The following is a 24,108-nucleotide window of genomic DNA, read 5'->3' as shown; positions in this document are numbered from 1 at the left end:
CCAGGTGTGCTGCTGTCTGCTCAGTGTGTCACAGGATGAGGTTTACAACACCAGTAAACAGAACGTTCCACATGAAACGACAAGTATTTTACACACACACACACACACACACACACACACACACACACACACCCACACACACACACACACACACACACACAGAGAAGTGTGTACCTTGTTTTAGCACCAGCGCTTCTGTGATCTGTTTCCCGTTGACATAAGTCTCTGCCCCCTCCAGAGGTTCCAGGGTTACTATGACTACACATGCGAGCGCACACACACATACACAGATACACACACACACACACACACACACACACACACACACACACACAGACAGACAGACAGACAGAGAGAGAGAGAGAGTTTTAGAACTAGCAAACACAAAGTCCAACTCCAGAAAAGGCCCTTCAATGTTCACCCAACACTGAAACAATAAAGGTTTCAATGTTCACCCAACACTGGAACAATAAAGGTTTCAATGTTCACCCAACACTGGAACAATAAAGGTTTCAATGTTCACCCAACACTGGAACAATAAAGGTTTCAATGTTCACCCAACACTGGAACAATAAACACTTTTAGAATTGACACTTGTCTGGTTCCTTCCACTTAAATAACCAATATGACAACACACAGGTACTAGAGGAAGTGTATGAAACACACACACACAGACACACACACATGGTAGTGGAGAGTGGAGGGTGAGGAGGTCTCAGGAAACATGAGTGTGGAATGAGGATGCCATCACCATGGAGACGCAAGGGAATGTTGTCGTAGAAACGATACCTGACAGATTTCCCGGCAAACTTTTCCAGACGGAGAGAGACAGAAAGAATGTCACTACCCCACACAAACACACACACACACACACACACACACACACACACACACACACACACACACACACACACACACACACACACACACACACACACACACACACACACACACACACACACAGAAACTGCCCATACACACTACAACCCAAATGTGTCCCCAACCATGCAAACGCTGAAATACGTTACTCCAAACACACACACAGTCTTACCCTCTCCTTGGTGGTTGGTGTGACTGTAGAAGACACAGTGTTGTTCCTTGATGAACTGACCAGAGAGTCTGATATCCACATCCTGTTGACCAACCCTGGGGGAGAATAATATGATATTACATCACTCAGTCTGATATCCTGTAGACCTGAACCGGGGCCAGTATTGTAGACCTGAACCGGGGCCAGTATTGTAGACCTGAACCGGGGCCAGTATTGTAGACCTGAACCGGGGCCAGTATTGTAGACCTGAACCGGGGCCAGTATTGTAGACCTGAACCGGGGCCAGGATTGCAGACCTGAACCGGGACCAGTATAGCAGACCTGAACCGGGGCCAGTATAGCAGACCTGAACCGGGGCCAGTATAGCAGACCTGAACTGGGGCCAGGATTGTAGACCTGAACCGGGGCCAGGATTGTAGACCTGAACCGGGGCCAGGATTGTAGACCTGAACCGGGGCCAGTATTGTAGACCTGAACCGGGGCCAGTATTGTAGACCTGAACCGGGGCCAGGATTGTAGACCTGAACCGGGGCCGGGATTGTTGACCTGGGCCAGTATTGTAGACCTGAACCGGGGCCATGATTGTAGACCTGAACCGGGGCCAGGATTGTTGACCTGGACCAGTATTGTAGACCTGAACCGGGGCCAGGATGTTCACCTGGGCCAGTATTGTAGACCTGAACCGGGGACAGTATTGTTGACCTGGGCCAGTATTGTAGACCTAAACCGGGGCCAGTATTGTAGACATGGGCCAGTATTGTAGACCTGGGCCAGTATTGTAGACCTGAACCGGGGCCAGTATTGTAGACCTGGGCCAGTATTGTAGACCTGAACCGGGGCCAGGATTGTAGACCTGAACCGGGGCCAGTATTGTAGACCTGAACCGGGGCCAGTATTGTTGACCTGGACAGGGGCCAGTATTGTAGACCTGAACCAGGGACATTATTGTAGACCTGGGCCAGTATTGTAGACCTGAACCGGGGCCAGTATTGTAGACCTGGGCCAGTATTGTAGACCTGAACCGGGGCCAGGATTGTAGACCTGAACCGGGGCCAGTATTGTAGACCTGAACCGGGGCCAGTATTGTTGACCTGGACAGGGGCCAGTATTGTAGACCTGAACCAGGGACATTATTGTTGACCTGGACAGGGGCCAGTATTGTTGACCGGGGCCAGTATTGAAGACCGGGGCCAGTATTGTAGACCGGGGCCAAGGCCAGTATTGTCGACCGGGGCCAGTATTGTCGACCGGGGACAGTATTGTAGACGGGGCCAGTATTGTTGACCGGGGCCAGTATTGTAGACCGGGGCCAGTATTGTAGACCGGGGCCAGTATTGTTGACCGGGGCCAGTATTGTTGACCGGGGCCAGTATTGTCGACCGGGGTCAGTATTGTTGACCGGGGCCAGTATTTGAACTAACCTGGTGACTCCCTCCTTGATGTAGTACAGCAGACATTCTGACATCAGAGGATCCTCGTTCAGATTCACCAGGTGGGGAGTCTGGAACACACACAGACACAACATGATCACACAGTTACCAGATTAGATAGATTAGAGTGTGTGTGTGTGCATGCGTAGGTGTGTGTGTGTGTCGTACCCCTTTAGGAGAGAACACCCCTAATGTCCCTCCATCTTCTTTAATGGACACTCCCATCTCAGCCAGCAGAGACTCTCTGGGGGGGGACATAAAGACAACATCTATAATACCCTCTCTGGGGGGAGGGGGGCATAAAGACGACATCTAGAATACCCTCTCTGGGGGGGGGGGGGACGTCGACATAAAGACGACATCTAGAATACCCTCTCTGGGGGGGGGGGACGTCGACATAAAGACAACATCTATAATACCCTCTCTGGGGGGAGGGGGGAGGCATAAAGGCAACATCTAGAAAACCCTCTCTGGGGGGAGGGGGGACAAAGACAACATATATAATACAACATCTATAATACAATACAACATCTATAATACAACATCTATAATACAACACAACATCTATAATACAATACAACATCTATAATACAACACAACATCTATAATACAACATCTATAATACAATACAACATCTATAATACAATACAACATCTATAATACAACATCTATAATACAATAGAACATCTATAATACAATACAACATCTATAATACTATACAACATCTACAATACAACATATATAATAGAACATCTATAATACAATACAACATCTATAATAGAACATCTACAATACAACATCTATAATAGAACATCTATAATACAATAGAACATCTATAATACAATACAACATCTATAATACAATAGAACATCTATAATACAACATCTATTATACAATACAACATCTATAATACAACATCTATAATACGACATATATAATACAACATCTATAATACAATAGAACATCTATAATACAATACAACATCTATAATACAATAGAACATCTATAATACAATACAACATCTATAATACTATACAACATCTACAATACATCTATAATACGACATCTATAATACAATACAACATCTATAATAGAACATCTACAATACAATACAACATCTATAATAGAACATCTACAATACAATACAACATCTATAATACAACATCTATAATAGAACATCTACAATACAACATCTACAATACAATACAACATCTATAATAGAACATCTACAATACAATACAACATCTATAATAGAACATCTACAATACAATACAACATCTATAATAGAACATCTACAATACAACATCTATAATAGAACATCTATAATACAATAGAACATCTATAATACAATACAACATCTATAATACTATACAACATCTACAATACAATACATCTATAATACGACATCTATAATTCAACATCTATAATACTATACAACATCTGTAACACAATTCAACATATATAATACAACATATATAATACAACATCTATAATACAACATCTACAATACAACATCTATAATAGAACATCTATAATACAACATCTATAATAGAACATCTACAATACAGTACAACATCTATAATAGAACATCTACAATACAACATCTATAATAAAATATCTATAATACAACATCTATATAACACAATACAACATCTATAATACAACATCTATAATACAACATCTATAATACAACATCTATAATACAACACAACATCTATAATACAACATCTATAATACAATACAACATCTATAATACAAAACAACATCTATAATACAATACAACACAACATCTATAATACAATACAACATCTATAATACAATACAACATCTATAATACAATACAACATCTATAATACAATACAACATCTATAATACATTACAACATCTATAATACAACATCTATAATACAACATCTATAATACAACATCTATAATACAATACAACATCTATAATACAACACAACATCTATAATACAATACCACATCTATAATACAACATCTATAATACAACATCTATAATACAACACAACATCTATAATACAACATCTATTATACAACACAATATCTATATTACAAAATCTATACTACAACATCTATAATACAACAAAACATCTATAATACAACATCTATAATACAATATCTACAATACAACACAACATCTATAATACAATACAACATCTATAATACAACACCAATAATACAATACAACATATATAATACAACACCAATAATACAATACAACATCTATAATACAACATCGATAATACAACATCTATAATACAATACAACATCTATAATACAATACAACATCTATAATACAACATCTATAATACAACATCTATAATACAACATCTATAATACAACATGTATAATACAACATTTATAATACAATACAACATCTACAACACAGCATCTATAATACAACATCTATAATACAACATCTATAATACAACACAGCATCTATAATACAATACAACATCTATAATACAATACAACATCTATAATACAACACAACATCTATAATACAATACAACATCTATAATACAATACAACATCTTTAATACAATACAACATCTATAATACAACACCAATAATACAATACAACATCTATAATACAACATCTATAATACAATACAACATCTATAATAAAACATCTACAATACAATACAATATCTATATTACAACATCTATAATACAATACAACATCTATAATACAATACAACATCTATAATACAACATCTATAATCCAATACAACATCTATAATACAATACAACATCTATAATACAATACAACATCTATAATACAACATATATAATACAACACAACATCTATAATACAATACAACATCTATAATACAATACAACATCTATAATACAACATCTATAATACAACATATATAATACAACATCTATAATACAATACAACATCTATAATACAACATCTATAATACAATACAACATATGTAATACAACACAACATCTACAATACAATACAACATCTATAATACAACATCTATAATACAACATCTACAATACAACATCTATAATACAATACAACATCTATAATACAACATCAATAATACATCTATAATACAATACAACATCTATAATACAACATCTATAATACAATGCAACATCTATAATACAATACAACATCGACAATACAACATCTATAATACAACATCAATAATACATCTATAATACAATACAACATCTATAATACAACATCTATAATACAATACAACATCTATAATACAATACAACATCTATAATACAATACAACATCTATAATACAACATATATAATACAATACAACATCTATAATACAACATCTATAATACAACATCTATAATACAATACAACATCTATAATACAATACAACAGCTATAATACAACATCTATAATACAATACAATATCTATATTACAACATCTATAATACAATACAACATCTATAATACAACATCTAAAATACAACATCTATAATACAATACAACATCTATAATACAATACAATATCTATATTACAACATCTACAAATACAATACAACATCTACAAATACAATACAACATCTATAACAACATCTATAATACAATACAATATCTATATTACAACATCTATAATACAATACAATATCTATAATACAACATCTACAATACAACATCTATAATACATCTATAATAAAATAGAACATCTATAATACAACATCTATAATACAACATCTATAATACAACATCTACAATACAACATCTATAATACATCTATAATAAAATAGAACATCTATAATACAACATCTATAATACAACATCTATAATACAACATCTGTAATACAAAATCTGTAACACAATACAACATCTATAATACAACATCTATAATACAACATCTGTAATACAACATCTGTAACACAATACAACATCTATAATACAACATCTATAATTCAACATCTATAATACAATACAACATCTGTAACACAATTCAACATATATAATACAACATATATAATACAACATCTATAATACAACATCTATAATACAATACAACATCTATAATACAATACAACATCTATAATACAATACCACATCTATAATACAACATCTATAATACAATACAACATCTATAATACAATACAACATCTATAATACAATACAACATCTATAATACTATACAACATCTACAATACAATACATCTATAATACGACATCTATAATTCAACATCTATAATACTATACAACATCTGTAACACAATTCAACATATATAATTCAACATATATAATACAACATATATAATACAACATCTATAATACAACATCTATAATACAATACAACATCTATAATACAATACAACATCTGTAACACAATTCAACATATATAATACAACATATATAATACAACATCTATAATACAATACAACATCTATAATACAACATCTATAATACAACATCTATAATACAATACAACATCTGTAACACAATTCAACATATATAATACAACATATATAATACAACATCTATAATACAATACAACATCTATAATACAACATATATAATACAACATCTATAATACAATACAACATCTATAATACAACATCTATAATACAACATCTATAATACAATACAACATCTATAATACAACATCTATAATACAACACAACATCTACAATACAAAAAATCACTCTGTTCTCTCCCTCTCCTCCTCTCTAGCCTTCACTCTCCCCCTCTCTCACCTCTCATGTCGTATAGATTCAGTCTTCCTCAGTTTCTCCTCCCATGTCTCGTTCAGCTCAGCAATGATCTTCTCAGTCTCCTAGAAAACCCATCAGAACCCAGAATCAGACACAGTAAACTAAACTAGTAGACTATTAGAGACAGAAGTCTAGGACAGTAAACTAAACTAGTAGACTACTAGATACAGAAGTCTAGAACAGTAAAATAAACCAGTAGACTATTAGAGACAGAAGTCTAGGACAGTAAACTAGTAGACTATTAGAGACAGAAGTCTAGAACAGGAAACTAAACTAGTAGACTACTAGAGACAGAAGTCTAGGACAGTAAACTAGTAGACTATTAGAGACAGAAGTCTAGAACAGTAAACTAGTAGACTATTAGAGACAGAAGTCTAGAACAGTAAACTAGTAGACTATTAGAGACAGAAGTCTAGGACAGTAAACTAGTAGACTATTAGAGACAGAAGTCTAGGACAGTAAACTAGTAGACTACTAGAGACAGAAGTCTAGAACAGGAAACTAAACTAGTAGACTACTAGAGACAGAAGTCTAGGACAGTAAACTAGTAGACTATTAGAGACAGAAGTCTAGAACAGTAAACTAGTAGACTATTAGAGACAGAAGTCTAGAACAGTAAACTAGTAGACTATTAGAGACAGAAGTCTAGGACAGTAAACTAGTAGACTATTAGAGACAGAAGTCTATGACAGTAAACTAGTAGACTACTAGAGACAGAAGTCTAGAACAGTAAACTAGTAGACTACTAGATACAGAAGTCTAGGACAGTAAACTAGTAGACTATTAGAGACAGAGGTCTAGGACAGTAAACTAAACTAGTAGACTATTAGAGACAGAAGTCTAGGACAGTAAACTAAACTAGTAGACTATTAGAGACAGAAGTCTAGGACAGTAAACTAGTAGACTATTAGAGACAGAGGTCTAGGACAGTAAACTAGTAGACTATTAGAGACAGAAGTCTAGGACAGTAAACTAAACTAGTAGACTATTAGAGACAGAAGTCTAGAACAGTAAACTAAACTAGTAGACTATTAGAGACAGAAGTCTAGGACAGTAAACTAGTAGACTATTAGAGACAGAAGTCTAGGACAGTAAACTAGTAGACTATTAGAGACAGAAGTCTAGAACAGTAAACTAGTAGACTATTAGAGACAGAGGTCTAGGACAGTAAACTAAACTAGTAGACTATTAGAGACAGAAGTCTAGGACAGTAAACTAAACTAGTAGACTATTAGAGACAGAAGTCTAGAACAGTAAACTAAACTAGTAGACTATTAGAGACAGAAGTCTAGGACAGTAAACTAGTAGACTATTAGAGACAGAAGTCTAGGACAGTAAACTAGTAGACTATTAGAGACAGAAGTCTAGAACAGTAAACTAGTAGACTATTAGAGACAGAGGTCTAGGACAGTAAACTAAACTAGTAGACTATTAGAGACAGAAGTCTAGAACAGTAAACTAGTAGACTATTAGAGACAGAAGTCTAGGACAGTAAACTAGTAGACTATTAGAGACAGAAGTCTAGGACAGGAAACTAGTAGATTATTAGAGACAGAAGTCTAGGACAGTAAACTAAACTAGTAGACTATTAGAGACAGAAGTCTAGAACAGTAAACTAGTAGACATTAGAGACAGAAGTCTAGGACAGTAAACAGATATGGTTCATACCTCCAGTCTCTCAGCCACCTCCTCTTTACTGATGGTCTCAACAAGCTCCTCCCCTTCAGCAAAGTCCGCCGTCATGTGATCAGTCATGTGATCAGCATCTCCGTCAGGTGTGGAGTCTTCGTCAGGGGCGGAGTTAGAATCTTGGGCAGGGTTCTGTGGGGCTTCTGATTGGCCGTTAGCGGTGATTGGCTGGTGGGTTGGCAGGCCTGAGGGGGAGGAGCCCAGAGCACTGTTGTTGTTCACCTCTCCACCTGAGAGAGACAGAGATAGACAGATAGCGATAGAGAGATGGGTCAGAGCTCTGTGTGTTTGTTACCTGTTACAGCCAATAGTTCAGACAGCCCCTGTAAGAACAGCAGTGTTTGTTACCTGTTACAGCCAATAGTTCAGACAGCCCCTGTAAGAACAGCAGTGTTTGTTACCTGTTATAGCCAATAGTTCAGACAGCCCCTGTGAGAACAGCAGGTCTCTCAGTCTGTTGACTTCTTCTTTCAGTTCTCTGATCAGTCTGGCGTTGGGGTCCTCATTGATTATAGCATTACACCTGATCTGCTTGGCACGGTCCGCATACCTAGAGAGAGAGACACATGGAGACTGAAAGTTATATTAGGAAAATTAGAACTTTGCAATCTGAATATTTTCCTTGGTGCCCCAACTTCCTAGTTAATTACATTTACCTGATTAGTTAATCACGTAATAATAATTACAGAGAATTGATTTGATAAACTAACCGTCTTCAGTTTAATGATGCCAAAGACACGTGGAGACCGAGAGACAAGACACGTGGAGACCGACAGACACGTGGAGACCGACAGACAAGACACGTGGAGCCCGAGAGACAAGACACGGAGACCGACAGACACGTGGAGACCGACAGACACGTGGAGACCGACAGACAAGACACGTGGAGACCGAGAGACAAGACACGTGGAGACCGAGAGACAAGAAACGTGGAGCCCGAGAGACAAGACACGGAGACCGACAGACACGTGGAGACCGACAGACACGTGGAGAACGACAGACAAGACACGTGGAGACCGAGAGACAAGACACGTGGAGCCCGAGAGACAAGACACGGAGACCGACAGACACGTGGAGACCGACAGACACGTGGAGAACGACAGACAAGACACGTGGAGACCGAGAGACAAGACACGTGGAGACCGAGAGACAAGAAACGTGGAGACCGAGAGACAAGACACGTGGAGACCGACAGACACGTGGAGACCGACAGACAAGACACGTGGAGACCGAGAGACAAGACACGTGGAGACCGAGAGACAAGACACGTGGAGACCGAGAGACAAGACACGTGGAGACCGACAGACATGTGGAGACGACAGACAAGACACGTGGAGACCGAGAGACAAGACACGTGGAGACCGACAGACACGTGGAGACCGACAGACAAGACACGTGGAGACCGACAGACAAGACAAGTGGAGACCGACAGACACGTGGAGACCGACAGGCACGTGGAGGCCGACAGACAAGACACGTGGAGTCCAACAGACAGGCACATGGAGACGAGAGACAAGACAAGTGGAGACCGACAGTCAAGACACGTGGAGTCCGACAGACAGGCACATGGAGACGAGAGACAAGACAAGTGGAGACCGACAGACACGTGGAGACCGACAGACACATGGAGACCGACAGACAGGCGCGTGGAGACAGACAGAAAGACACGTGGAGTCCGAGAGACAAGACAAGTGGAGACCGACAGTCAAGACACGTGGAGTCCGATAGACAAGACACGTGGAGACCGAGAGACAAGACACGTGGAGACCGAGACAAGACATGTGGAGACCGAGAGACAATACACGTGACCGACAGACAGGCACGTGGAGACCGCGAGACAAGACATGCGGAGACCGAGACACAAGACACGTGGAGACCGAAGGACAGGCACATGGAGACCGCGAGACAAGACACGTGGAGATCGAGAGACAAGACACACGGAGACCGAGACCGAGACACAAGACACGTGGAGACCGACAGACAGGCACGTGGAGACTGATAGACACATGGAGACTGATAGATAGACACATGGAGACTGATAGATAGACACATGGAGACTGATAGATAGACACATGGAGACTGATAGATAGACACATGGAGACTGAAAGACAGACACATGGAGACTGATAGACAGACACATGGAGACTGATAGACAGACACATGGAGACTGATAGACAGACTGATAGACACATGGAGACTGATAGACAGACACATGGAGACTGATATAGACACATGGAGACTGATAGATAGACACATGGAGACTGATATATAGACACATGGAGACTGATAGATAGACACATGGAGACTGATAGACAGGCACATGGAGACTGATAGACAGACACATGGAGACTGATAGATAGACACATGGAGACTGATAGATAGACACATGGAGACTGATAGATACACACATGGAGACTGATAGACAGACACATGGAGACTGATAGACAGACACATGGAGACTGATAGACAGACACATGGAGACTGATAGACAGACTGATAGACACATGGAGACTGATAGACAGACACATGGAGACTGATAGACACATGGAGACTGATAGACAGACACATGGAGACTGATAGACAGACTGATAGACAGACACATGGAGACTGATAGATAGACACATGGAGACTGATAGATAGACACATGGAGACTGATAGACAGACACATGGAGACTGATAGACAGACACTTGGAGACTGATAGACAGACACATGGAGACTGATGTGGAGGGTTGAATGGATGAGGGTTGAATGGATGAGGGTTGAATGGATGAGGGTTGAATGGATAGAGACAGAGAGGGAGAGAGAGGAGATGTTTACCTACCTGAGTGTACTGAGTGTTTCTTCATAGTTAATGTCTGCTGGACTGAGAGCTGCTATCATCGCTGTCCTGGAGTTACCACCTGACACAGAGAGACAGGTTTATATATCACATATACCTCCCCTCCATCCATCCTCTGTCCTAAAGTTTCCACCTGACAGAGAGAGGTTAATATATCACATAGACCTCCCCTCCATCCATCCTCTGTCCTAAAGTTACCACCTGACAGAGAGAGGCAGGTTTATATATCACATAGACCTCCCCTCCATCCATCCTCTGTCCTAAAGTTTCCACCTGACAGAGAGAGGCAGGTTTATATATCACATAGACCTCCCCTCCAACCATCCTCTGTCCTAAAGTTACCACCTGACAGAGAGAGGTTAATATATCACATAGACCTCCCCTCCATCCATCCTCTGTCCTAAAGTTACCACCTGACAGAGAGAGGTTAATATATCACATAGACCTCCCCTCCATCCATCCTCTGTCCTAAAGTTACCACCTGACAGAGAGAGGTTAATATATCACATAGACCTACTTCACTCTCTCCATCTAGCTCCTCTCCTCTCCATCTAGCTCCTCTCCTCTCCATCTAGCTCCTCTCCTCTCCATCTAGCTCCTCTCCCCTCCATCTAGCTCCTCTCCCCTCCATCTAGCTCCTCTCCTCTCCATCTAGCTCCTCTCCCCTCCATCTAGCTCCTCTCCCCTCCATCTAGCTCCTCTCCTCTCCATCTAGCTCCTCTCCCCTCCATCTAGCTCCTCTCCTCTCCATCTAGCTCCTCTCCCCTCCATCTAGCTCCTCTCCCCTCCATCTAGCTCCTCTCCTCTCCATCTAGCTCCTCTCCCCTCCATCTAGCTCCTCTCCCCTCCATCTAGCTCCTCTCCCCTCCATCTAGCTCCTCTCCCCTCCATCTAGCTCCTCTCCCCTCCATCTAGCTCCTCTCCCCTCCATCTAGCTCCTCTCCCCTCCATCTAGCTCCTCTCCTCTCCATCTAGCTCCTCTCCCCTCCATCTAGCTCCTCTCCCCTCCATCTAGCTCCTCTCCCCTCCATCTAGCTCCTCTCCCCTCCATCCCTCCCAAGGGAGCTGTTCATAACACACTGTTCAATGTGTTTGTGACAGTTTCCCAGTGTAAAACAAACAGGTTATCAATAAGTTGTGTGAAATGTCTAGCAGGACTCTCACCCAGGTTCTCTTTCAGGAGCCAGGTGAGGACCGAGTCTCTGTAGGGGATGAAGTCGGACTTCCTCTTCTTACTGTTCTGCATTTCAGCCAGAGCAGAGATGACCTTCCCCAGGGTGGTGAGAGACTTGTTGATATTAGCTCCTTCCTTCAACCTCAAACCCTTTGCCCCCGACGAGTCAGCTCTCTCACTACCAGCTAGGTCCACCAGACTGACCTTACTGACCTGGAGAGAATAACATGGTTAATACTTAACCCCTGACCTCTAGGTCCACCAGACTGACCTTACTGACCTGGAGAGAATAACATGGTTAATACCTAACCCCTGACCTCTAGGTCCACCAGACTGACCTGGAGAGAATAACATGGTTAATACCTAACCCCTGACCTCTAGGTCCACCAGACTGACCTGGAGAGAATAACATGGTTAATACCTAACCCCTGACCTCTAGGTCCACCAGACTCATCACCAGAGTCATCACCAGAGTTACAGTACATTAATTCCAGCCCCCCCCACCTCCTCATCATCACCAGAGTTACAGTACATTCATACCAGCCCCCCCCCCCTCCTCATCACCAGAGTTACAGTACATTCATACCAGCCCCCCCCCCACCTCCTCATCACCAGAGTTACAGTACATTCATACCAGCCCCCACCCCCCCTCATCATCACCAGAGTTACAGTACATTCATACCAGCCCCCCCCCCACCTCCTCATCATCACCAGAGTTACAGTACATTCATACCAGCCCCCCCCCCTCCTCATCATCACCAGAGTTACAGTACATTCATACCAGCCCCCCCCCCCCTCATCATCACCAGAGTTACAGTACATTCATACCAGCCCCCCCCCCCCTCCTCATCATCACCAGAGTTACAGTATATTCATACCAGCCCCCCCCTCATCACCAGAGTTACAGTATATTCATACCAGCCCCCCCCCCCTCCTCATCATCACCAGAGTTACAGTACATTCATACCAGCCCCCCCCACCTCCCCATCATCACCAGAGTTACAGTATATTCATACCAGCCCCCCCCTCCTTATCATCACCAGAGTTACAGTATATTCATACCAGCCCCCCCCCCCTCATCACCAGAGTTACAGTACATTCATACCAGCCCCCCCCACCTCCTCATCATCACCAGAGTTACAGTATATTCATACCAGCCCCCCCTCCTTATCATCACCAGAGTTACAGTACATTCATACCAGCCCCCCCCCTCATCACCAGAGTTACAGTACATTCATACCAGCCCCCCCCTCCTCATCACCAGAGCTACAGTACATTCATACCAGCCCCCCCCCCCCTCATCACCAGAGTTACAGTACATTCATACCAGCCCCCCCCACCTCCTCATCATCACCAGAGTTACAGTATATTCATACCAGCCCCCCCCACCTCCTCATCATCACCAGAGTTACAGTACATTCATACCAGCCCCCCCCCCCTCATCACCAGAGTTACAGTACATTCATACCAGCCCCCCCCACCTCCTCATCATCACCAGAGTTACAGTATATTCATACCAGCCCCCCCCCTCCTCCTCACCAGAGAGTTAGTCTGACTCTCCTCCACTCCCCCCAGGGAGGTGTTGGTCTCTTTGTTTCACACCAGCACCTAAACACACCTAACACACCCTGTCTGTCTGACAAACAATAATGGATTATTATTGTGTGTTTACTCGTACCTTCTCAGTGTCCAGGCTGGTGAGTTGGTCTCTTCGTTTCTGTGTGAACACGATGGTGAAGACGGCGTGGGAACGACTAGACGTCTCATTCATATTTGTTGCCGCCACCGTCCTGAAATCAATACCAATCAATCAGTATATCAATCAACAAGTAATCCCTCAATGAACACACACACACCCCACCGTCCTGAAATCAATACCAATCAATCAGTATATCAATCAACAAGTAATCCCTCAATGAACACACACACACCCCACCGTCCTGAAATCAATACCAATCAATCAGTATATCAATCAACAAGTAATCCAACAAGTAATACACAATGAGTCAATCAGTCAACTAGATAATATACCAATCAGTCAACTAGTTAATATACCAATCAATCAGTCAACTAGTTAATATACCAATCAGTCAACTAGTTAATATACCAATCAGTCAACTAGTTAATATACCAATCAATCAGTCAACTAGTTAATATACCAATCAGTCAACTAGTTAATATACCAATCAGTCAACTAGTTAATATACCAATCAGTAAAATCAAATCAAATCATATTTATATAGCCCTTCGTACATCAGCTGATATCTCAAAGTGCTGTACAGAAACCCAGCCTAAAACCCCAAACAGCAAGCAATACAGGTGTAGAAGCACGGTGGCTAGGAAAAACTCCCTAGAAAGGCCAAAACCTAGGAAGAAACCTAGAGAGGAACCAGGCTATGTGGGGTGGCCAGTCAGTCAACTAGATAATATACCAATCAGTCAACTAGTTAATATACCAATCAGTCAGTCAACTAGATAATACATCAATCAGCCAACTAGTTAATATACCAATCAGTCAGGCAACTTGTTTACATATCAATCAGTCAACTAGTTATTATACCAATAAGTCAGGCAACTTGTTTACATATCAATCAGTCAACTAGTTTACATATCAATCAGTCAACTAGTTAATATACCAATCAGTCAGTCAACTAGTTAATATACCAATCAGTCAGTCAACTAGTGTATATATCAATCAGTCAACTAGTTAATATACCAATCAGTCAGGCAACTTGTTTAGATATCAATCAGTCAACTAGTTAATATACCAATCAGTCAGGCAACTTGTTTACATATCAATCAGTCAACTAGTTTACATATCAATCAGTCAACTAGTTAATATACCAATCAGTCAGGCAACTTGTTTACATATCAATCAGTCAACTAGTTTACATATCAATCAGTCAACTAGTTAATATACCAATCAGTAAATTAGTTAATATACCAATCAGCCAGTCACCTAGTGTATATATGAATCAGTCAACTAGTTAATATGCCAATCAGTCAGTCAACTAGTTTAAATATCAGTCAGTCAACTAATTAATATTCCAATCAGTCAACTAGTTTATATATCAATCAGTCAGTCAACTAGTTAATATACCAATCAGTCAACTAGATAATATATCAATCAGTCAGTCACCTAGTGTATATATAAATCAGTCAACTAGTTAATATACCAATCAGTCAGTCAACTAGTTAATTTACCAATCAGTTAGTCAACTAGTTTATATATCAATCAGTTAGTCAACTAGTGTATATATCAATCAGTCAACTAGTTAATATACCAATCAGTCAGGCAACTAGTGTATATATCAATCAGTCAACTAGTTAATATACCAATCAGTCAGGCAACTAGTTTATATATCAATTAGTCAACTTGTTTATATATCAACCAGTCAGTCAACTAGTTTATATATCAATCAGTCAACTAGTTTACATATCAATCAGTCAACTAGTTTATATATCAATCAGTCAACTAGTTAATATACCAATCAGTCAGTCAACTAGTTTATATATCAATCAGTCAACTTGTTTATATATCAGTCAGTCAATTAGTTTATATATCAATCAGTCAGTCAACTAATTTATATATCAATCAGTCAACTAGTTTACATATCAATCAGTCAACTAGTTAATATACCAATCAGTAAATTAGTTAATATACCAATCAGCCAGTCACCTAGTGTATATATAAATCAGTCAACTAGTTAATATACCAATCAGTCAGTCAACTAGTTTAAATATCAGTCAGTCAACTAATTAATATTCCAATCAGTCAACTAGTTAATATACCAATCAGTCAGTCAACTAGTTAATATACCAATCAGTCAACTAGATAATATATCAATCAGTCAGTCACCTAGTTTACATATCAATCAGTCAACTAGTTAATATACATCAATCAGTCAACTAGTTAATATACCAATCAGTCAGTCAACTAGTTAATATACAAATCAGCCAGTCAATTAGTTAATATATCAATCAGCAAACTAGTTAATATACCAATCAGTCAACTAGTTAATATACCAATCAGTCAGTCAACTAGTGTATATATAAATCTGTCAACTAGTTAATATACCAATCAGTCAGTCAACTAGTTAATATACCAATCAGTCAGTCAACTAGTGTATATATAAATCAGTCAACTAGTTAATATACCAATCAGTCAGTCAACTAGTTAATTTACCAATCAGTCAGTCAACTAGTTTATATATCAATCAGTTAGTCAACTAGTGTATATATCAATCAGTCAACTAGTTAATATACCAATCAGTCAGGCAACTAGTGTATACAGTGCCTTGCGAAAGTATTCGGCCCCCTTGAACTTTGCGACCTTTTGCCACATTTCAGGCTTCAAACATAAAGATATAAAACTGTATTTTTTTGTGAAGAATCAACAACAAGTGGGACACAATCATGAAGTGGAACGACATTTATTGGATATTTCAAACTTTTTTAACAAATCAAAAACTGAAAAATTGGCCGTGCAAAATTATTCAGCCCCTTTACTTTCAGTGCAGCAAACTCTCTCCAGAAGTTCAGTGAGGATCTCTGAATGATCCAATGTTGACCTAAATGACTAATGATGATAAATACAATCCACCTGTGTGTAATCAAGTCTCCGTATAAATGCACCTGCACTGTCATAGTCTCAGAGGTCCGTCAAAAGCGCAGAGAGCATCATGAAGAACAAGGAACACACCAGGCAGGTCCGAGATACTGTTGTGAAGAAGTTTAAAGCCGGATTTGGATACAAAAAGATTTCCCAAGCTTTAAACATCCCAAGGAGCACTGTGCAAGCGATAATATTGAAATGGAAGGAGTATCAGACCACTGCAAATCTACCAAGACCTGGCCGTCCCTCTAAACTTTCAGCTCATACAAGGAGAAGACTGATCAGAGATGCAGCCAAGAGGCCCATGATCACTCTGGATGAACTGCAGAGATCTACAGCTGAGGTGGGAGACTCTGTCCATAGGACAACAATCAGTCGTATATTGCACAAATCTGGCCTTTATGGAAGAGTGGCAAGAAGAAAGCCATTTCTTAAAGATATCCATAAAAAGTGTCGGTTAAAGTTTGCCACAAGCCACCTGGGGGAGACACCAAACGTGGAAGAAGTAGCTCTTGTCAGATGAAACCAAAATTGAACTTTTTGGCAACAATGCAAAACGTTATGTTTGGCGTAAAAGCAACACACCATCCCCACTGTCAAACATGGTGGTGGCAGCATCATGGTTTGGGCCTGCTTTTCTTCAGCAGGGACAGGGAAGATGGTTCAAATTGATGGGAAGATGGATGGAGCCAAATACAGGACCATTCTGGAAGAAAACCTGATGGAGTCTGCAAAAGACCTGAGACTGGGACGGAGATTTGTCTTCCAACAAGACAATGATCCAAAACATAAAGCAAAATCTACAATGGAATGGTTCAAAAATAAACATATCCAGGTGTTAGAATGGCCAAGTCAAAGTCCAGACCTGAATCCAATCGAGAATCTGTGGAAAGAACTGAAAACTGCTGTTCACAAATGCTCTCCATCCAACCTCACTGAGCTCGAGCTGTTTTGCAAGGAGGAATGGGAAAAAATGTCAGTCTCTCGATGTGCAAAATGGATAGAGACATACCCCAAGCGACTTACAGCTGTAATCGCAGCAAAAGGTGGCGCTACAAAATATTAACTTAAGGGGGCTGAATAATTTTGCACGCCCAATTTTTCAGTTTTTGATTTGTTAAAAAAGTTTGAAATATCCAATAAATGTCGTTCCACTTCATGATTGTGTCCCACTTGTTGTTGATTCTTCACAAAAAAATACAGTTTTATATCTTTATGTTTGAAGCCTGAAATGTGGCAAAAGGTCGCAAAGTTCAAGGGGGCCGAATACTTTCGCAAGGCACTGTATATCAATCAGTCAACTAGTTAATATACCAATCAGTCAGGCAACTAGTTTATATATCAATTAGTCAACTTGTTTATATATCAACCAGTCAGTCAACTAGTTTATATATCAATCAGTCAACTAGTTTACATATCAATCAGTCAACTAGTTTATATATCAATCAGTCAACTAGTTAATATACCAATCAGTCAGTCAACTAGTTTATATATCAATCAGTCAACTTGTTTATATATCAGTCAGTCAATTAGTTTATATATCAATCAGTCAGTCAACTAATTTATATATCAATCAGTCAACTAGTTTACATATCAATCAGTCAACTAGTTTATATATCAATCAGTCAACTAGTTAATATACCAATCAGTCAGTCAACTAGTGTATATATAAATCAGTCAACTAGTTAATATACCAATCAGTCAGTCAACTAGTTAATATACCAATCAGTCAGTCAACTAGTTAATATACAAGTCAATGAGTCAACTAGTTAATATATATCAATCAGTCAGTCAACTAGTTAATATACCAATCAGTCAGTCAACTAGTTAATATACCAATCAGTCAGTCAACTAGTGTATATATACATCAGTCAACTAGTTAATATACCAATCAGTCAGTCAACTAGTTAATTTACCAATCAGTCAGTCAACTAGTTTATATATCAATCAGTTAGTCAACTAGTGTATATATCAATCAGTCAACTAGTTAATATACCAATCAGTCAGGCAACTAGTGTATATATCAATCAGTCAACTAGTTAATATACCAATCAGTCAGGCAACTAGTTTATATATCAATTAGTCAACTTGTTTATATATCAACCAGTCAGTCAACTAGTTTATATATCAATCAGTCAACTAGTTTACATATCAATCAGTCAACTAGTTTATATATCAATCAGTCAACTAGTTAATATACCAATCAGTCAGTCAACTAGTTTATATATCAATCAGTCAACTTGTTTATATATCAATCAGTCAACTAGTTTATATATCAATCAGTCAACTAGTTAATATACCAATCAGTCAGTCAACTAGTGTATATATAAATCAGTCAACTAGTTAATATACCAATCAGTCAGTCAACTAGTTAATATACCAATCAGTCAGTCAACTAGTTAATATACAAGTCAATGAGTCAACTAGTTAATATATATCAATCAGTCAGTCAACTAGTTAATATACCAATCAGTCAGTCAACTAGTGTATATATAAATCAGTCAACTAGTTAATATACCAATCAGTCAGTCAACTAGTTAATATACCAATCAGTCAGTCAACTAGTTAATATACCAATCAGTCAGTCAGCTAGTTAATATACCAATCAGTGAGTCAACTAGTTAATATACAGTGAGGAAAAAAAGTATTTAGTCAGCCACCAATTGTGCAAGTTCTCCCATTTAAAAAGATGAGAGAGGTCTGTAATTTTCATCATAGGTACACTTCAACTATGACAGACAAAATGAGAAGAAAAAAAATTAATAGTTTATGGTTCCTGTAGTAATAGTATAGTATATATAGTAACCTGATCTGAGCCAGAATGGTTCCTGTTTCTGTAGTAATAGTATAGTATATATAGTAACCTGATCTGAGCCAGAATGGTTCCTGTAGTAATAGTATAGTATATATAGTAACCTGATCTGAGCCAGAATGGTTCCTGTTTCTGTAGTAATACTATAGTATATATAGTAACATGATCTGAGCCAGAATGGTTCCTGTTTCTGTAGTAATAGTATAGTATATATAGTAACCTGATCTGAGCCAGAATGGTTCCTGTAGTAATAGTATAGTATATATAGTAACCTGATCTGAGCCAGAATGGTTCCTGTTTCTGTAGTAATAGTATAGTATATATAGTAACCTGATCTGAGCCAGAATGGTTCCTGTAGTAATAGTATAGTATATATAGTAACCTGATCTGAGCCAGAATGGTTCCTGTTTCTGCAGTAATAGTATAGAATATATAGTAACCTGATCTGAGACAGAATGGTTCCTGTTTCTGTAGTAATAGTATAGTATATATAGTAACCTGATCTGAGCCAGAATGGTTCCTGTAGTAATAGTATAGTATATATAGTAACCTGATCTGAGCCGTTCCCTACACACCATGTCCTGTCCCTCACCCCGTTCCCTACACACCATGTCCTGTCCCCCACCCCGTTCCCTACACACCATGTCCTGTCCCTCACCCCGTTCCCTACACACCATGTCCTGTCCCCCACCACCACCCCGTTCCCTACACACCATGTCCTGACCCCCACCCCGTTCCCTACACACCATGTCCTGTCCTACAGCCTGTTCCCTACACACCATGTCCTGTCCCCCACCCCGTTCCCTACACACCATGTCCTGTCCCCCACCCCGTTCCCTACACACCATGTCCTGTCCCCCACCCCGTTCCCTACACACCATGTCCTGTCCCCCACCCCGTTCCCTACACACCATGTCCTGTCCTCCACCCCGTTCCCTACACACCATGTCCTGTCCTCCACCCCGTTCTCTACACACCATGTCCTGTCCTAGAGCCCGTTCCCTGTCCTCTACCCCGTTCCCTACACACCATGTCCTGTCCCCCACCCCGTTCCCTACACAACATGTCCTGTCCCCCACCCCGTTCCCTACACACCATGTCCTGTCCCTCACCCCGTTCCCTACACACCATGTCCTGTCCCCCACCCCGTTCCCTACACACCATGTCCTGTCCCTCACACCGTTCCCTACACACCATGTCCTGTCCCCCACCACCACCCCGTTCCCTACACACCATGTCCTGACCCCCACCCCGTTCCCTACACACCATGTCCTGTCCTACAGCCTGTTCCCTACACACCATGTCCTGTCCCCCACCCCGTTCTCTACACACCATGTCCTGTCCTACAGCCTGTTCCCTACACACCATGTCCTGTCCCCCACCCCGTTCCCTACACACCATGTCCTGTCCCCCACCCCGTTCCCTGCACACCATGTCCTGTCCCCCACCCCCACCCCGGTCTCTACACACCATGTCCTGTCCCCCACACCGTTCCCTACACACCATGTCCTGTCCCCCAACCCCACCCCGTTCTCTACACACCATGTCCAGTCCCCCACACCGTTCCCTACACACCATGTCCTGTCCCCCACCCCCACCCCATTCCCTACACACCATGTCCTGTCCCCCACCCCGTTCCCTACACACCATGTCCTGTCCTCTACCCCGTTCCCTACACACCATGTCCTGTCCCCCACCCCGTTCCCTACACAACATGTCCTGTCCCCCACCCCGTTCCCTACACACCATGTCCTGTCCCTCACCCCGTTCCCTATACACCATGTCCTGACCCCCACCCCGTTCCCTACACACCATGTCCTGTCCTACAGCCTGTTCCCTACACACCATGTCCTGTACCCCACCCCGTTCCCTACACACCATGTCCTGTCCCCCACCCCGTTCCCTACACACCATGTCCTGTCCCCCACCCCGTTCCCTACACACCATGTCCTGTCCTCCACCCCGTTCCCTACACACCATGTCCTGTCCTCCACCCCGTTCTCTACACACCATGTCCTGTCCTACAGCCCGTTCCCTACTCACCATGTCCTGTCCTCCACCCCGTTCCCTACACACCATGTCCTGTCCTACACCCCGGTCCCTACACACCATGTCCTGTCCCACCCCCACCCCGTTCCCTACACACCATGTCCTGTCCCCCACCCCCACCCCGTTCCCTACACACCATGTCCTGTCCCCCACCCTGTTCCCTACACACCATGTCCTGTCCCCCACCCCGTTCCCTACACACCATGTCCTGTCCTCCACCCCGTTCCCTACACACCATGTCTTGTCCTCCACCCCGTTCTCTACACACCATGTCCTGTCCTACACCCCGTTCCCTACACACCATGTCCTGTCCTCCACCCCGTTCTCTACACACCATGTCCTGTCCTACAGCCCGTTCCCTACTCATCATGTCCTGTCCTACACCCCGTTCCCTACACACCATGTCCTGTCCTACACCCCGGTCCCTACACACCATGTCCTGTCCCCCACCCCGTTCCCTACACACCATGTCCTGTCCCCCTCCCCCACCCCGTTCCCTACACACCATGTCCTGTCCCCCACCCCTTTCCCTACACACCATGTCCTGTCCCACACCCCGTTCCCTACACACAATGTCCTGTCCTACAGCCCGTTCCCTACACACCATGTCCTGTCCCCCACCCCGTTCTCTACAAACCATGTCCTGTCCCCCACCCCGTTCCCTACACACCATGTCCTGTCCCCCACCCCGTTCCCTACACACCATGTCCTGTCCCCCACCCCCACCCCGGTCTCTACACACCATGTCCTGTCCCCCACACCGTTCCCTACACACCATGTCCTGTCCTCTACCCCGTTCCCTACACACCATGTCCTGTCCCCCACCCCCACCCCGTTCCCTACATACCATGTCCTGTCCCCCACACCGTTCCCTACACACCTTTCCTGTCCCCCACCCCGTTCCCTACACACCATGTCCTGTCCTCCACCCCGTTCCCTACACACCATGTCCTGTCCTACACCCCGGTCCCTACACACCATGTCCTGTCCTACAGCCCGTTCCCTACACACCATGTCCTGTCCTCCACCCCGTTCTCTACACACCATGTCCTGTCCCCCACCCCGTTCCCTACACACCATGTCCTGTCCCCAACCCTCACCCCGTTCCCTACACACCATGTCCTGTCCCCCACCCTCACCCCGTTCCCTACACACCATGTCCTGTCCCCCACACCTTTCCCTACACACCATGTCCTGTCCTCTACCCCGTTCCCTACACACCATGTCCTGTCCCCCACCCCGTTCCCTACACACCATGTCCTGTCCCTCACCCCGTTCCCTACACACCATGTCCTGACCCCCACCCCGTTCCCTACACACCATGTCCTGTCCTACAGCCTGTTCCCTACACACCATGTCCTGTACCCCACCCCGTTCCCTACACACCATGTCCTGTCCCCCACCCCGTTCCCTACACACCATGTCCTGTCCCCCACCCCGTTCCCTACACACCATGTCCTGTCCTCCACCCCGTTCCCTACACACCATGTCCTGTCCTCCACCCCGTTCCCTACACACCATGTCCTGTCCTCCACCCCGTTCTCTACACACCATGTCCTGTCCTACACCCCGTTCCCTACACACCATGTCCTGTCCTCCACCCCGTTCTCTACACACCATGTCCTGTCCTACAGCCCGTTCCCTACTCATCATGTCCTGTCCTACACCCCGTTCCCTACACACCATGTCCTGTCCTACACCCCGGTCCCT

The 24,108-nt window shown here is 42.0% G+C and overlaps 1 protein-coding gene across 1 annotated transcript in view; it reads right to left on the bottom strand.

Annotated features, from left to right (window-relative positions):
- The window catches only part of LOC139415747 (kinesin-like protein KIF1C), an 85,294-nt gene that overhangs the window by 21,490 nt on the left and 39,696 nt on the right, over positions 1 to 24,108 (bottom strand). The window contains exons 8-17 of the mRNA XM_071163822.1: positions 14,601 to 14,712; positions 12,913 to 13,135; positions 11,731 to 11,809; positions 9,310 to 9,458; positions 8,888 to 9,138; positions 7,202 to 7,281; positions 2,650 to 2,725; positions 2,473 to 2,552; positions 1,052 to 1,146; positions 175 to 258 (exon numbers count right to left, since the gene is read on the bottom strand). Coding sequence (XP_071019923.1) covers positions 175 to 258; positions 1,052 to 1,146; positions 2,473 to 2,552; positions 2,650 to 2,725; positions 7,202 to 7,281; positions 8,888 to 9,138; positions 9,310 to 9,458; positions 11,731 to 11,809; positions 12,913 to 13,135; positions 14,601 to 14,712 — 1,229 coding nt within the window. The remainder of the gene's footprint in view (positions 1 to 174; positions 259 to 1,051; positions 1,147 to 2,472; positions 2,553 to 2,649; positions 2,726 to 7,201; positions 7,282 to 8,887; positions 9,139 to 9,309; positions 9,459 to 11,730; positions 11,810 to 12,912; positions 13,136 to 14,600; positions 14,713 to 24,108) is intronic.

The sequence above is a fragment of the Oncorhynchus clarkii genome, chromosome 9, assembly GCF_045791955.1.
Source record: "Oncorhynchus clarkii lewisi isolate Uvic-CL-2024 chromosome 9, UVic_Ocla_1.0, whole genome shotgun sequence".
Taxonomy (NCBI): Eukaryota; Metazoa; Chordata; class Actinopteri; order Salmoniformes; family Salmonidae; genus Oncorhynchus; species Oncorhynchus clarkii.
Note: the sequence above shows the minus strand (reverse complement) of the source record. Positions and strands in the feature narration are given on the sequence as shown.